This window comes from Telmatherina bonti, assembly GCF_933228915.1.
Source record: "Telmatherina bonti genome assembly, chromosome: 23".
In the NCBI taxonomy this organism is placed as follows: Eukaryota; Metazoa; Chordata; class Actinopteri; order Atheriniformes; family Telmatherinidae; genus Telmatherina; species Telmatherina bonti.
The window spans coordinates 32990171-33007315 of NC_136632.1; the positions used below are offsets into that span (position 1 = coordinate 32990171).

General features: G+C 52.0%; 1 protein-coding gene across 1 annotated transcript in view; it reads right to left on the reverse strand.

Moving 5' to 3' along the window:
* tnpo3 (transportin 3) overlaps positions 1-14930 on the reverse strand; it is a 129251-nt gene extending 114321 nt beyond the window's left edge. The window contains exons 1-2 of the mRNA XM_079262948.1: positions 14708-14930; positions 12753-12953 (exon numbers count right to left, since the gene is read on the reverse strand). Of these exons, the coding sequence (XP_079119074.1) occupies positions 12753-12953; positions 14708-14827 (321 nt within the window). The 5' untranslated portion in view covers positions 14828-14930. The remainder of the gene's footprint in view (positions 1-12752; positions 12954-14707) is intronic.
* Positions 14931-17145: the final 2215 nt, after the last annotated feature.

Below are 17145 nucleotides of genomic sequence, written 5' to 3' on the forward strand. Positions count from 1 at the left end.
GCTACACCTGGCGACCATAAGCTACACCTGGCGACCATGAGCTACACCTGGCGACAATGAGCTACACCTGGCGACAATGAGCTACACCTGCCGACGAAATGCTACACCTGGTGACAATGGTTTGCTACACCTGGCGACGACATGCTACACCTGGCGACGACATGCTACACCTGGCGACGATATGCTACACCTGGCGACAATATGCTACACCTGGTGACCATAAGCTACACCTGGTGACCATAAGCTACACCTGGCGACAATGAGCTACACCTGGCGACAATGAGCTACACCTGGCGACAATGGTTTGCTACACCTGGCGATGGTTTGCTACACCTGGCGATCGTTTGCTACACCTGGCGATCGTTTGCTACACCTGGCGATGGTTTGCTACACCTGGCGATGGTTTGCTACACCTGGCGATCGTTTGCTACACCTGGCGATGGTTTGCTACACCTGGCGATGATGAGCTATACCTGGCGACGAAATGCTACACCTGGTGACGATGAGCTATACCTGGCGACGAAATGCTACACCTGGTGACGATAAGCTACACCTGGTGACGATATGCTACACCTAGCGACGATATGCTACACCTGGTGACCATAAGCTACACCTGGTGACCATAAGCTACACCTGGCGACAATCACCCACACCTGGTGACCATAAGCTACATCTGGCGACAGATAGCCACACCTGGTAACAATAGGCAACACCTGGCGAAAGTTAGCCACATCTGGTGACGATGTGCCACACCTGGCAACGATGACCTACTCCTGGCGACGATGAGCTACACCTGGCGACGATTAGCTACACCTGGCGACGATTAGCTACACCTGGCGACGATGAGCTATACCTAGCGATGGTTTGCTACACCTGGCGACGATGAGCTACACCTGGTGACCATAAGCTACACCTGGCGACAATGAGCTACACCTAGCAAATATATGCTACACCTGGTGACAATAAGCTACACCTGTTGACAGTTTCCTACACCTGGCGACGACATGCTACACCTGGCGACCATAAGCTACACCTGGCGACCATAAGCTACACCTGGCGACCATAAGCTACACCTGGCGACCATGAGCTACACCTGGCGACCATAAGCTACACCTGGCGACCATAAGCTACACCTGGCGACAATGAGCTACACCTGGCGACGATGGGCTACACCTGGCGACGAAATGCTACACCTGGTGACGATATGCTACGCCTGGTGACGATAAGCTACACCTGGTGACCATAAGCTATACCTGGTGACCATAAGCTACACCTGGCGACAATGAGCTACACCTGGCGACAATGGTTTGCTACACCTGGCGACAATGGTTTGCTACACCTGGCGATGGTTTGCTACACCTGGCGATGGTTTGCTACACCTGGCGATGGTTTGCTACACCTGGCGATGGTTTGCTACACCTGGCGATGATGAGCTATACCTGGCGACGAAATGCTACACCTGGTGACGATGAGCTATACCTGGCGACGAAATGCTACACCTGGTGACGATAAGCTACACCTGGTGACGATATGCTACACCTAGCGACGATATGCTACACCTGGTGACCATAAGCTACACCTGGTGACCATAAGCTACACCTGGCGACAATCACCCACACCTGGTGACCATAAGCTACATCTGGCGACAGATAGCCACACCTGGTGACCATAGGCAACACCTGGCGAAAGTTAGCCACATCTGGTGACGATGTGCCACACCTGGCAACGATGACCTACTCCTGGCGACGATGAGCTACACCTGGCGACGATTAGCTACACCTGGCGACGATGAGCTATACCTAGCGATGGTTTGCTACACCTGGCGACGATGAGCTACACCTGGTGACCATAAGCTACACCTGGCGACAATGAGCTACACCTGGCGACGACGAGCTACACCTAGCAAATATATGCTACACCTGGTGACAATAAGCTACACCTGTTGACAGTTTCCTACACCTAGCGACGATGAGCTATACCTGGCAACGATGAGCTATACCTGGCGACGATGAGCTACACCTGGTGAGCAAAAGCTACACCTGGTGAGCAAAAGCTACACCTGGTGACAGTTTGCTACATTGTTGACAATGAGCTATACCTGGGGACGATATGCTACACCTGGCGAGGAAATGCTATAACTGGCGACGATATGCTACACCTGGCGATGATATGCTACACCTGGCGATGGTTTGCTACACCTGGCGATGATCAGATACACCTGGCGATGGAGAGCTATACCCTGCTACGGTTTGCTACACCTGGCGACGATGACCCACTCCTGGCGACGATGACCCACTCCTGCCGACGATGAGCTACACCTGGCGACGATGACCTACACCTGGCGATGATGAGCTACACCTGGCGACGTTGAGATACACCTGGCGACAAAGAGCTATACCCTGCTACGGTTTGCTACAGCTGGCGACGGTGACGCACACCTGGCGACGAATACGTACACCTGGTGAAGGTTACGTATACCTGGTGAAGGTTAGCCATACCTGGTGACCATAAGCTACACCTGGCAACAGTTAGCCACACCTGTTGACCAAAAGCTACACCTGGCGACAGGTAGCCACACCTGGTGACAATGAGCTACACCTAGCGTTGTTTTGCGACACCTGGCGACGATGACCTACACCTGGCGACGATATGCTACACGTGGTGACCATAAACTACACCTGGTGACGGTTACCCACACCTTGTGACCATAAGCTACACCTGTTGACAGTTTCCTACACCTGGCGACGATGAGCTACACCTGGTGACAATAAGCTACACATGGCGACAGTTAGCCACACCTGGTGACCATAAGCAACACCTGGCAACGATGAGCTACACCTGGCGACGATATGCTACAACTGGTGACCATAAGCTACACCTTGCGACAGTTAGCCACATCTGGCAGCGATGAGCCACACCTGGCGACGATGAGCTACACCTGGCGACAATGAGCTACACCTGGCGACAATGAGCTACACCTGGCGACAATGAGCTACACCTGGCGACAATGGTTTGCTACACCTGGCGACAATGGTTTGCTACACCTGGCGACAATGGTTTGCTACACCTGGCGACAATGGTTTGCTACACCTGGCGACGACATGCTACACCTGGCGACCATAAGCTACACCTGGCGACCATAAGCTACACCTGGCGACCATGAGCTACACCTGGCGACCATGAGCTACACCTGGTGACCATGAGCTACACCTGGCGACCATGAGCTACACCTGGCGACCATGAGCTACACCTGGCGACCATGACATGAGCTACACCTGGCGACCATGAGCTACACCTGGCGACGATGAGCTACACCTGGCGATGAAATGCTACACCTGGTGACGATATGCTACACCTGGTGACGATAAGCTACACCTGGTGACCATAAGCTACACCTGGTGACCATAAGCTACACCTGGCGACCATAAGCTACACCTGGCGACCATGAGCTACACCTGGCGACCATAAGCTACACCTGGCGACCATGAGCTACACCTGGCGACCATGAGCTACACCTGGCGACGATGAGCTACACCTGGCGACGATGAGCTACACCTGGCGACCATAAGCTACACCTGGTGACCATAAGCTACACCTGGTGACCATAAGCTACACCTGGTGACCATAAGCTACACCTGGTGACCATAAGCTACACCTGGTGACCATAAGCTACACCTAGCGACAATGAGCTACACCTGGAAACAATGAGCTACACCTGGCGACAATGGTTTGCTACACCTGGCGATGGTTTGCTACACCTGGCGATCGTTTGCTACACCTGGCGATGGTTTGCTACACCTGGCGATGATGAGCTATACCTGGCGACGAAATGCTACACCTGGTGACGATGAGCTATACCTGGCGACGAAATGCTACACCTGGTGACGATAAGCTACACCTGGTGACGATATGCTACACCTAGCGACGATATGCTACACCTAGCGACGATATGCTACACCTGGTGACCATAAGCTACACCTGGTGACCATAAGCTACACCTGGCGACAATCACCCACACCTGGTGACCATAAGCTACATCTGGCGACAGATAGCCACACCTGGTGACCATAGGCAACACCTGGCGAAAGTTAGCCACATCTGGTGACGATGTGCCACACCTGGCAACGATGAGCTACACCTGGCGACGATTAGCTACACCTGGCGACGATGAGCTATACCTAGCGATGGTTTGCTACACCTGGCGACGATGAGCTACACCTGGTGACCATAAGCTACACCTGGCGACGATTAGCTACACCTGGCGACGATGAGCTATACCTAGCGATGGTTTGCTACACCTGGCGACAATAAGCTACACCTGTTGACAGTTTCCTACACCTAGCGACGATGAGCTATACCTGGCGACGATGAGCTATACCTGGCGACGATGAGCTACACCTGGTGAGCAAAAGCTACACCTGGTGAGCAAAAGCTACACCTGGTGACAGTTTGCTACATTGTTGACAATGAGCTATACCTGGGGACGATATGCTACACCTGGCGAGGAAATGCTACACCTGGTGACAGATTGCTACATTGGCGACGATGAGCTATACCTGGTGACGGTATGCTACACCTGGCGATGGTTTGCTACACCTGGCTAAGGTTTGCTACACCTGGCGATGATCAGATACACCTGGCGACTGAGAGCTATACCCTGCTACGGTTTGCTACACCTGGCGACGATGACCCACTCCTGGCGACGATGACCCACTCCTGGCGACGATGACCCACTCCTGGCGACGATGAGCTACACCTGGCGACGATGACCTACACCTGGTGATGATGAGCTACACCTGGCGACGTTGAGATACACCTGGCGACAAAGAACTATACCCTGCTACGGTTTGCTACACCTGGCGACGGTGACGCACACCTGGCGACGAATACGTACACCTGGTGAAGGTTACGTATACCTGGTGAAGGTTAGCCATACCTGGTGACCATAAGCTACACCTGGCAACAGTTAGCCACACCTGTTGACCAAAAGCTACACCTGGCGACGATTACCCACACCTGGTGACCATAAACTACACCTGGCGACGGTTACCCACACCTTGTGACCATAAGCTACACCTGGCGACGGTTACCCACACCTGGCGACCATAAGCTACACCTGGCGACCATAAGCTACACCTGGCGACCATGAGCTACACCTGGCGACGATGAGCTACACCTGGCGACGATGAGCTACACCTGGCGACCATAAGCTACACCTGGCGACCATAAGCTACACCTGGCGACCATAAGCTACACCTGGTGACCATAAGCTACACCTGGTGACCATAAGCTACACCTGGCGACAATGAGCTACACCTGGAAACAATGAGCTACACCTGGCGACAATGGTTTGCTACACCTGGCGATGGTTTGCTACACCTGGCGATGGTTTGCTACACCTGGCGATGATGAGCTATACCTGGCGACGAAATGCTACACCTGGTGACGATGAGCTATACCTGGCGACGAAATGCTACACCTGGTGACGATAAGCTACACCTGGTGACGATATGCTACACCTAGCGACGATATGCTACACCTGGCGACGATATGCTACACCTGGTGGCCATAAGCTACACCTGGCGACAATCACCCACACCTGGTGACCATAAGCTACATCTGGCGACAGATAGCCACACCTGGTGACCATAGGCAACACTTGGCGAAAGTTAGCCACATCTGGTGACGATGTGCCACACCTGGCAACGATGACCTACTCCTGGCGACGATGAGCTACACCTGGCGACGATTAGCTACACCTGGCGACGATGAGCTATACCTAGCGATGGTTTGCTACACCTGGCGACGATGAGCTACACCTGGTGACCATAAGCTACACCTGGCGACAATGAGCTACACCTGGCGACGACGAGCTACACCTGGCGACGACGAGCTACACCTAGCAAATATATGCTACACCTGGTGACAATAAGCTACACCTGTTGACAGTTTCCTACACCTAGCGACGATGAGCTATACCTGGCGACGATGAGCTACACCTGGTGAGCAAAAGCTACACCTGGTGAGCAAAAGCTACACCTGGTGAGCAAAAGCTACACCTGGTGACAGTTTGCTACATTGTTGACAATGAGCTATACCTGGGGACGATATGCTACACCTGGCGAGGAAATGCTATAACTGGCGACGATATGCTACACCTGGCGATGATATGCTACACCTGGTGACAGATTGCTACATTGGCGACGATGAGCTATACCTGGTGACGGTATGCTACACCTGGCGATGGTTTGCTACACCTGGCTAAGGTTTGCTACACCTGGCGATGATCAGATACACCTGGCGACTGAGAGCTATACCCTGCTACGGTTTGCTACACCTGGCGACGATGACCCACTCCTGGCGACGATGACCCACTCCTGGCGACGATGAGCTACACCTGGCGACGATGACCTACACCTGGTGATGATGAGCTACACCTGGCGACGTTGAGATACACCTGGCGACAAAGAGCTATACCCTGCTACGGTTTGCTACACCTGGCGACGGTGACGCACACCTGGCGACGAATACGTACACCTGGTGAAGGTTACGTATACCTGGTGAAGGTTAGCCATACCTGGTGACCATAAGCTACACCTGGCAACAGTTAGCCACACCTGTTGACCAAAAGCTACACCTGGCGACGATTACCCACACCTGGTGACCATAAACTACACCTGGCGACGGTTACCCACACCTTGTGACCATAAGCTACACCTGGCGACGGTTACCCACACCTGGTGACCATAAGCTACACCTGGCGTCAGTTTGCTACACCTGGTGACGATGAGGTATACCTGGTGACGGTTCGCCACACCCTATGACAGTATGCTACACCTGGCGACGATGAGCTTTACCTGGTGACAGTTCGTCACACCCTGTGACAGTTTGCTACACCTGGCGACGATAAGCTACACCTGGTGACGATGAGCTTCACCTGGTGACGATGAGCTACACCTGGCGATGATGAGCTACACCTGGCGACGACGAGATACAGCCTGGCGACAAAGAGCTATACCCTGCTACGGATTGCTACACCTGGCGACGGTGACGCACTCCTGGCGACGGTTACGTACACCTGGTGAAGGTTACGTACACCTGGTGAAGGTTAGCCGCACCAGGTGACCATAAGCTACACCTGGCGACAGTTAGCCACACCTGTTGACCACAAGTACACCTGGCGAATATTACGCACACCAGGTGACCATAAGCTACACCTGGCGACAGTTAGCCACACCTGTTGACCACAAGTACACCTGGCGAATATTACGCACACCTGGTGACCATAAATACACCTGGCGATGGTTAGCCACACCTGGTGACCATAAGCTACACCTGGTGACAGTTACCTACACCTGGTGACCATAAGCTACACGTGGTGACCATAAGCTACACCTGGCGACAATGAACTACACCTAGATATGGTTTGCTACACCTGGCGACGAATACCTACACCTGGCGACGATGACCTACACCTTGCGACGGTTACGTACACCTGGTGAAGGTTAGCCACACCTGGTGACCATAAGCTACACCTGGCGACAGTTAGCCACACCTGTTGACCAAAAGCTACACCTGGCGACGATTACCCACACCTGGTGACCATAAACTACACCTGGCGACGGTTACCCACACCTTGTGACCATAAGCTACACCTGGCGACGGTTACCCACACCTGGTGACCATAAGCTACACCTGGCGTCAGTTTGCTACACCTGGTGACGATGAGGTATACCTGGTGACGGTTCGCCACACCCTATGACAGTATGCTACACCTGGCGACGATGAGCTTTACCTGGTGACAGTTCGTCACACCCTGTGACAGTTTGCTACACCTGGCGACGATAAGCTACACCTGGTGACGATGAGCTTCACCTGGTGACGATGAGCTACACCTGGCGATGATGAGCTACACCTGGCGACGACGAGATACAGCCTGGCGACAAAGAGCTATACCCTGCTACGGTTTGCTACACCTGGCGACGGTGACGCACTCCTGGCGACGGTTACGTACACCTGGTGAAGGTTACGTACACCTGGTGAAGGTTAGCCGCACCAGGTGACCATAAGCTACACCTGGCGACAGTTAGCCACACCTGTTGACCACAAGTACACCTGGCTAATATTACGCACACCTGGTGACCATAAATACACCTGGCGATGGTTAGCCACACCTGGTGACCACAAGTACACCTGGCGAATATTACGCACACCTGGTGACCATAAATACACCTGGCGATGGTTAGCCACACCTGGTGACCACAAGTACACCTGGCGAATATTACGCACACCTGGTGACCATAAATACACCTGGCGATGGTTAGCCACACCTGGTGACCATAAGCTACACCTGGTGACAGTTACCTACACCTGGTGACCATAAGCTACACGTGGTGACCATAAGCTACATTTGACGACAGTTAGCCACACCTGTTGATGCTTAGCTACACCCGGTGACGTGTAGTCACACCTGGTGACCATAAGCTACACCTGGCGACAGTTAACTACACCTGGCGACAATGAGCTACACCTGGCGACAATGAGCTACACCTGGCGACAATGAACTACACCTAGATATGGTTTGCTACACCTGGCGACGATGACCTACACCTGGCGACAATGACCTACACCTGGCGATGGTTACATACACCTGGTGAAAGTTAGCCACACCTGGTGACCATAAGCTACACCTGGCGACGATTACGCACACCTGGTGACCATAAGCTACCCCTGGCGATGGTTAACCACACCTGGTGACAATGAGCTACACCTAGCGTTGTTTTGCTACACCTGGCGACGATATGCTACACGTGGTGACCATAAACTACACCTGGCGACGGTTACCCACACCTTGTGACCATAAGCTACACCTGGCAACAGTTACCCACACCTGGTGACCATAAGCTACACCTGGTGACAGTTCGCCACACCCTGTGACAGTTTGCTACACATGGCGACGATGAGCTACACCTGGCGATGATGACCTACACCTTGCGACGGTTACGTACACCTGGTGAAGGTTAGCCACACCTGGTGACCATAAGCTACACCTGGCGACAGTTAGCCACACCTGGTGACCATAAGCTACATCTGGCGAAAGTTAGCCACATCTGGTGACAATGAGCTACACCTGGTGACGATGAGCTACACCTGGTGACGATGAGCTACACCTGGCGACGATGAGCTACACCTGGCGACCATAAGCTACACCTGGCGACGGTTACCCACACCTGGCGACGGTTACCCACACCTGGTGACCATAAGCTACACCTGGTGACAATCACCCACACCTGGTGACCATAGGCAACACCTGGCGACAGATAGCCACACCTGGTGACCATAGGCAACACCTGGCGAAAGTTAGCCACATCTGGTGATGATGAGCCACACCTGGCGACGATGAGCTTCACCTGGCGACGATGAGCTACACCTGGCGAATATATGCTACACCTGGTGACCATAAGCTACACCTGGTGACAGTTACCCACACCTGGTGACCATAAGCCACACCTGGCGACGATGAGCTACACCTGGCGACGATGAGCTACACCTGGCGACGATGAGCTACACCTGGCGATGGTTTGCTACACCTGGCGACGATGACCTGCACCTGGCGATGATATGCTACACCTGGTGACCATAAACTACACCTGGCGACGGTTACCCACCTCTTGTGACCATAAGCTACACCTGGCGACGGTTACCCACACCTGCTGACCATAAGCTACACCTGGCGTCAGTTTGCTACACCTGGTGACGATGAGGTATACCTGGTGACGGTTCGCCACACCCTGTGACAGTTTGCTACACCTGGCGAAGATGAGCTTTACCTGGTGACAGTTCGTCACACCCTGTGACAGTTTGCTACATCTGGCGATGAGCTACACCTGGTGACGATGACCTACACCTGGCGATGATGAGATACACCTGGCGACAAAGAGCTATACCCTGCTACGGTTTGCTACACCTGGCGACGGTGACGCACACCTGGCGACGATTACGTACACCTGGTGAAGGTTACGTATACCTGGTGAAGGTTAGCCATACCTGGTGACCATAAGCTACACCTGGCAACAGTTAGCCACACCTGTTGACCAAAAGCTACACCTGGCGACGATTACCCACACCTGGTGACCATAAACTACACCTGGCGACGGTTACCCACACCTGGTGACCATAAGCTACACCTGGCAACGGTTACCCACACCTGGTGACCATAAGCTACACCTGGTGACAGTTCGCCACACCCTGTGACAGTTTGCTACACCTGGCGACAATGAGCTTTACCTGGTGACGGTTCGCCACACCCTGTGACAGTTTGCTACACCTGGCGACGATGGGCTACACATGGTGATGATGAGCTACACCTGGCGACGAGGAGATACACCTGGCGACAAAGAGCTATATCCTGCTACGGTTTGCTACACCTGGCGACAATGAACTTTACCTGGTGACGGTTCGCCACACCCTGTGACAGTTTGCTACACCTGGCGACGATGAGCTACACATGGCGTTGATGAGCTACACCTGGCGACGACGAAATATCACCTGGCGACACAGAGCTATATCCTGCTACGGTTTGCTACACCTGGCGACAGTGACGCACTCCTGGCGACGATGAGTTACACCTGGCGACGGTTACATACACCAGGTGAAGGTTATGTACACCTGGTGACCATAAGCTACACCTGGCGACAGTTAGCCACACTTGGTGACCATAAGCTACATCTGGCGAAAGTTAGCCACATCTGGTGACGATGAGCTACACCTGGCGACAATGAGTTACACCTGGCAACAAAGAGCTACACCTGGCGACGATGAGCTACACCTGGCGACGATGAGCTACACCTGGCGACGATGAGCTACACCTGGCGACGATGAGCTACACCTGGCGACGATGAGCTATACCTGGCGACGATGAGCTACACCTGGCGACGATGAGCTACACCTGGCGACGATGAGCTACACCTGGCGACGGTTACATACACCAGGTGAAGGTTATGTACACCTGGTGACCATAAGCTACACCTGGCGACAGTTAGCCACACTTGGTGACCATAAGCTACATCTGGCGAAAGTTAGCCACATCTGGTGACGATGAGCTACACCTGGCGACAATGAGTTACACCTGGCAACAAAGAGCTACACCTGGCGACGATGAGCTACACCTGGCGACGATGAGCTACACCTGGCGACGATGAGCTACACCTGGCGACGATGAGCTACACCTGGCGACGATGAGCTATACCTGGCGACGATGAGCTACACCTGGCGACGATGAGCTACACCTGGCGACGATGAGCTACACCTGGCGACGATGAGCTACACCTGGTGACGATATGCTACACCTGGTGACGATATGCTACACCTGGTGACCATAAGCTACACCTGGCAACGATATGCTACACCTGGTGACCATAAGCTACACCTGGTGACCATAGGCTACACCTGGCGAAAGTTAGCCACATCTGGTGACGATGTGCTACACCTGGCGACGATGAGCTACACCTGGCGATGATGTGCTACACCTGGCGACCATAAGCTACACCTGGCGACCATAAGCTACACCTGGCGACCATAAGCTACACCTGGCGACAGATAGCCACACCTGGCGAAAGTTAGCCACATCTGGTGACGATGTGCCACACCTGGCAACGATGAGCTACACCTGGTGACCATAAGCTACACCTGGCGACGATGAGCTACACCTAGCGATGGTTTGCTACACCTGGCGACGATGAGCTACACCTGGTGACCATAAGCTACACCTGGCGACGATGAGCTACACCTTGTGACTATAAGCTACACCTGGCGACGGTTACCCACACCTGGCGACGGTTACCCACACCTGGTGACAATCACCCACACCTGGTGACCATAAGCTACATCTGGCAACAGATAGCTACACCTGTTGATGCTTAGCTACACCTGGTGACCATAAGCTACACCTGGCGAAAGTTAGCCACACCTGGTGACGATGAGCCACACCTGGTGACGATGAGCCACACCTCGCGACGATGAGCCACACCTGGCGACGATGAGCCACACCTGGCGAATATATGGTACACCTGGTTACCATAAGCTACACCTGGTGACAGTTTGCTACACCTGGCGACGATGAGCTACACCTGGCGATGGTTACCCACACCTGGTGACCATAAGCTACACATGGTGGGAGCGGGATTCGAACTGCCAACCTTTAGATCAGTGGATGATCTGAGACTTCCTGAGCTGCTGCTGTGGCCACAAACTTCCTTTTTTCTGTTAAGTGCCACTCCAACTTTTTATTTCTAGGTCACCCTAATTACTGATCAGCTCACTGATCAATAACAGATCAAAGAAAATGTTCAGGGGACCAGATCAAAAGTTCAGAACTGAGCTGCTTGGCTCCAGAGGATGTTCCGAAACCAGTTGTGTGGATTCTTAAGAACACCAGAAAATTTTGCCATTTTCCACAAACAGCGTCAATGAACCTGTCTTCCCAGGACCACAGAAAGACCACCTCCTGGAGGGGGTCAGCTCTGATGCTCCATGCAGTAAACACGCACACGTCCTGGGCACCAAAAGACAGATCCTGGTGGTCCAGGACATGGATCCATCTGCTGTCTGGACCAAGTGATGTTTATGAAGGTGCAGTCCGTCTTGGACAAGAACCCAGACTGCAGATCAGTTCCATACAGGACACCCCGAGTCACTGACAGATCGATAAATGGACTGAATGATTACCCAGCATGTTTAATGGTCCCTGTTACCTGGGTGACGATGATGGGCGACAGGTCTTTGAGGTTCTGGATGTGGGTCAGCAGAGAGTCTCGCAGTGCATTGTGGGTCTCTGGCGGAAGCTCGTAAAAAGACGTTTGGATCTTCATCTTCATGGTCTGAGCAGCGAAGTAACACGACTCCACGTCCTGCTTGAGCTGCAGCAGCTGGTCTGAGATCTCCCATGCGTACATCTGGAGGAGAAAATAGTTCCTGTCGTTTAGTTCAGATCAATGCGCCGTTTGTTATAAATAAAGCTGCTTTGAATCGTGATGTACGCCCGTTACAGCACCGACCCACGGGTTCAGTCTGGTCTCATGGTCGTCCAAGTCAGAATCAAAGACCACGACGTTCCTCTCAGGAACCATGTCCAGTTCTATGAGATCTAGTACAGTGTTCTAGGTCTGCAATGCTGGATCCAAGCCGGATCTGAGGCTCTTCACAACCTCGCATCAAGAACTCTAGACTGGTTCTACCTGGACTCTGATACCGGGGCTCTGATCCTGGTACCGGAGTCCTGGTACTGGTACCGGGGTTCTATCCTATTCTATTCTACAGTCATTTATCAGACGCTTTTATCCAAAACGACTTACATATGAGTGAGAACAACACAAGCAGGAAATCAAACAGCAGAGGACATGGTAGGAAGGTGCTGGTGGACTGTCCAGTTGGACCTCCCTGTCCAGTTCACCCTTCTCACTCCAATTTATCACCGATGTTAAAGTACTGGAAGCCAGTGAAGAGCGATTAGCAGCGGAGTGACATGAGCCTCTTTGGACTGGTTGTAGACCAGACGTGCTGCTGGTTCTGGACCATCTGCAGAGGTTTAACCAGCATGCAGGCAGACCTGCCAGTAGGGAACTGCAGTAATCCATGTGTGAGATGACCAGAGCCTGAACCAGAAGCTGAGTCGTGTGTTCTGTCAGGTACGTCTGATCCTCTTGATGTTGTAGAGAGCATATCGGCAGGTACGGGCAACCGAGGCAACATGGACCTTAAAGGTCAGCTGGTCATCCACCATGACACCCAGATTCCAGGCAGCAGGCGTAGGAACAAGTATGACAGAGTGGAGCTTCACACGTATCTGCGGAGGTAAGGAAGGATTGGCTGGACAGATAATGAGCTCTGTCTTGGACAGGCTGAGCTGAAGGTGGCGATCCTTCATCCATGCAGAGATATCAGCAAGTCAAGCTGATATTCTCAGTGAAACGTTGTGTCGTCTGGTGGGAAGGAAAGGTCATGAGCAGCAGGGTTCTGGTTCTGGTACCAGAGTTCTGATCCTGGTACCGGGGTTCTGGTCAGCTAATGTGTGACGTGTCAAAGAGACACGCCAGGTGGGTTAGGGTTAACTAGCAGCTCCAGGCCAGGTGGGTTAGGGTTAACTAGCAGCTCCAGGCCAGGTGGGTTAGGGTTAACTAGCAGCTCCAGGCCAGGTGGGTTAGAGTTAACTAGCAGCTCCAGGCCAGGTGGGTTAGGGTTAACTAGCAGCTCCAGGCCAGGTGGGTTAGGGTTAACTAGCAGCTCCAGGCCAGGTGGGTTAGAGTTAACTAGCAGCTCCAGGCCAGGTGGGTTAGGGTTAACTAGCAGCTCCAGGCCAGGTGGGTTAGAGTTAACTAGCAGCTCCAGGCCAGGTGGGTTAGGGTTAACTAGCAGCTCCAGGCCAGGTGGGTTAGAGTTAACTAGCAGCTCCAGGCCAGGTGGGTTAGGGTTAACTAGCAGCTCCAGGCCAGGTGGGTAAACTAAGTTTCCTGACAGCTCGACCCCCCCCATTCATTTTGTTAGCTTAGCTCTGATGCTAACAGGAACCTGCGGCTCTTCTGAGACTGCGCACTTGGCTCCACCTGTCCCTTTCCCCTCAGGTGACCCCCCCCCCCCCCCACCAGGGACTTGGAGGACCCCCCCCCCCCCCCCAGCCCCCACCAGACCCTCCTTCCGGACACTTTCTCACCGATCTCTGCAGCTCTCCGAGCCACAGCGAAGCGCGCTCCTTCCCGGCCGGGTCCGGGTCGTGGTACAGGGCCTGGACCGCCTGGTAGACCAGAGCCAGGTTCGGTTTACCCCCTTCCATGGCGGGGCAGAGGCAGGGTCCAGTAAGGCAGCTAGTTCACAGCGGAGCGGAACTAAAAGCGTCCTAAACGGTCGGAGTGTTGGCCGCCATCTCGCACAAGCTTCCTGCGTGCAACTTCGATAATACCCCGACGAGAAAAGCGGTGATGAAAAAGAGTTCCGCTCTAACAGGCTGCAAGTTCCCACAGTTGGTTTTCCTCCACGGACTGAATCCGAGTTTGTTTGAGCAGAGCCTGCGGGTTAGTCGGTTACCATACTAACTAACCCCTCATCATAACCTTTACCTCTCTCCTCCACCTGCAACAGACATGTTGTCATAGCAACAGTAGATTTACATAAACACACCAATACACAATGATGAACACTGGATTTTCAGAATGATAATAAACGAGCTCTAGTTCCTGATCAATATTTCATGAAATAGTACCATTTGGCCGGAGTCTATTGTTGCTGCAAGGCTGCATGGGGTCCAACAAGCCACTAGGGGCCCCCAAAGCTGAATGTCCAGGAGCTTCATGTGTGAAAAAAATAGTGTCTACACCTCCAATGCTCCAACAGGCAATGTGCAGCTGAAGAAACATACCCTTTGGGGGATTAAAGGGTCTTTTATTCTTATATCAGATGTCTGTCTTACATGGTCATGTGGGTCTCTGTTTAGTTGTCATCTTATAGAATCGGGTTCAATTGCATCAAGCTGATAAAAGAAAAAAAAAGCTTTTCGTGGGAATAATCTCGCACTGTGTTTAACCCTTTACGGGGCAAGTGACTATTTTTGATCACTTTGTTTCCTTTCATATTCAGCATGAAACTTTTTTTTTTGTTAATGTAACAACAGAATGGAGGTCTTGGTTCATACCAGAAGGACAGTTTTAGGTTAAAATTTCTAATTTGAAGTTATTTGAGTGCCGTATAAAGGGTTCAGTCACAGTGCACACATCTAATTAGGTTATTTTGATATAAATGATTTATCAGTTTATATTACTGCTATGTTTTATTACAACCTTTGAAAAAAGTATTATATTTAATTAAGGTTCAATAATTTTCTTATATAGTTTGTACATCCTTTTGGGCCCTTATCAAGTCATGGGGCCCTTAAAATCTCCATATGGCTCCTCTGGACAGAATCCATCATGGCTAAAAGTGGTGGTCATGCTACCCACCGTTATTAATCATACTTATTTTTGCTAAAACAATTTTACAAACTTATTAAACAACTGAAGAAAATTGTCATGATTAAAACCAGTGATGTTACGACGTTTGTACAGTTTTACAGCTGAATAAAAAAAGCAGGAAAATAAATATCTGCATGGCTGGACTAGCCATGTGGCAAACCAGCCACACAACGGTGTAAGACTGTGTAAACAGGAAAGTTGTAGCAGAATTGATCCAGAGATGTTTTGCCCATGTTGGGGAGTCTCCTCACAGGTTATTGGGAAGTTTTGTGGTGATTGTGGACACAGTTTGCATCCACAAAACTCACAAAAATTACTCATCCTCATCAAAGAACTGCTACAGAATGGTTATAGTGCATTAAGTTGCCTTGACCAGGTAAATCTGGTCAATGTCACAGTCCAGGAACAGAAGTTTCTTCTGTCTAACCCAATTCTCAAATAAAGCGGCTGTGTTTACACCTACATGAGTTTCCACAAAGCAAAGAACTATGGGCGAAATGGAATATCGGGGCAATACGAGGCAAACAAAATATTTGGTTATCCACAGGGCAGCACTATTGTTTGCATTCAGCATTTTACTGCCACAGACTACAGTGATGGTGAGGTTGAAGACGGGGTTGGTTAGAGTGAAATGATTCCAGAGTATCATGAAAAAAAAAACTTTCTGGAGCGAGCAACAGCTCGCCGAGGACCAGATCAGTTCACAGGCCAAGACAGGAGAAACACTGGACAACATGACTTGTCCCCTCCCAGTAAGTATGTACAGATGTGTTTGAAGTCGTATCACTTTATTATAATTATTTTATTATCCTGACCACTTAGTCCGATGAAGGGTTGTGGGGAAGCTGGAGCCTATCCCAGCTGTCTTTGGGCAAGAGGCGGGACACACCCGACAGGTTGCCAGGCCATTGCAGGGCCGCACAGAGACAAACAACCACTCACACGCTCACTCACTCGTATGGGTAATTTAGAGTAACCAGTTAACCTAACATGCATGTGTTTGGACAGTGGGAGGAAGCCGGAGAGAAACCACGCATACACAGGGAGAACATGCAGACTCAACAAATAAAGACCACTGTCCAAACCTCGCACCAGCCGAGGACCGATCTAACAACCTTGTTACTCTGTGTAATGAAGGACTCTTTGA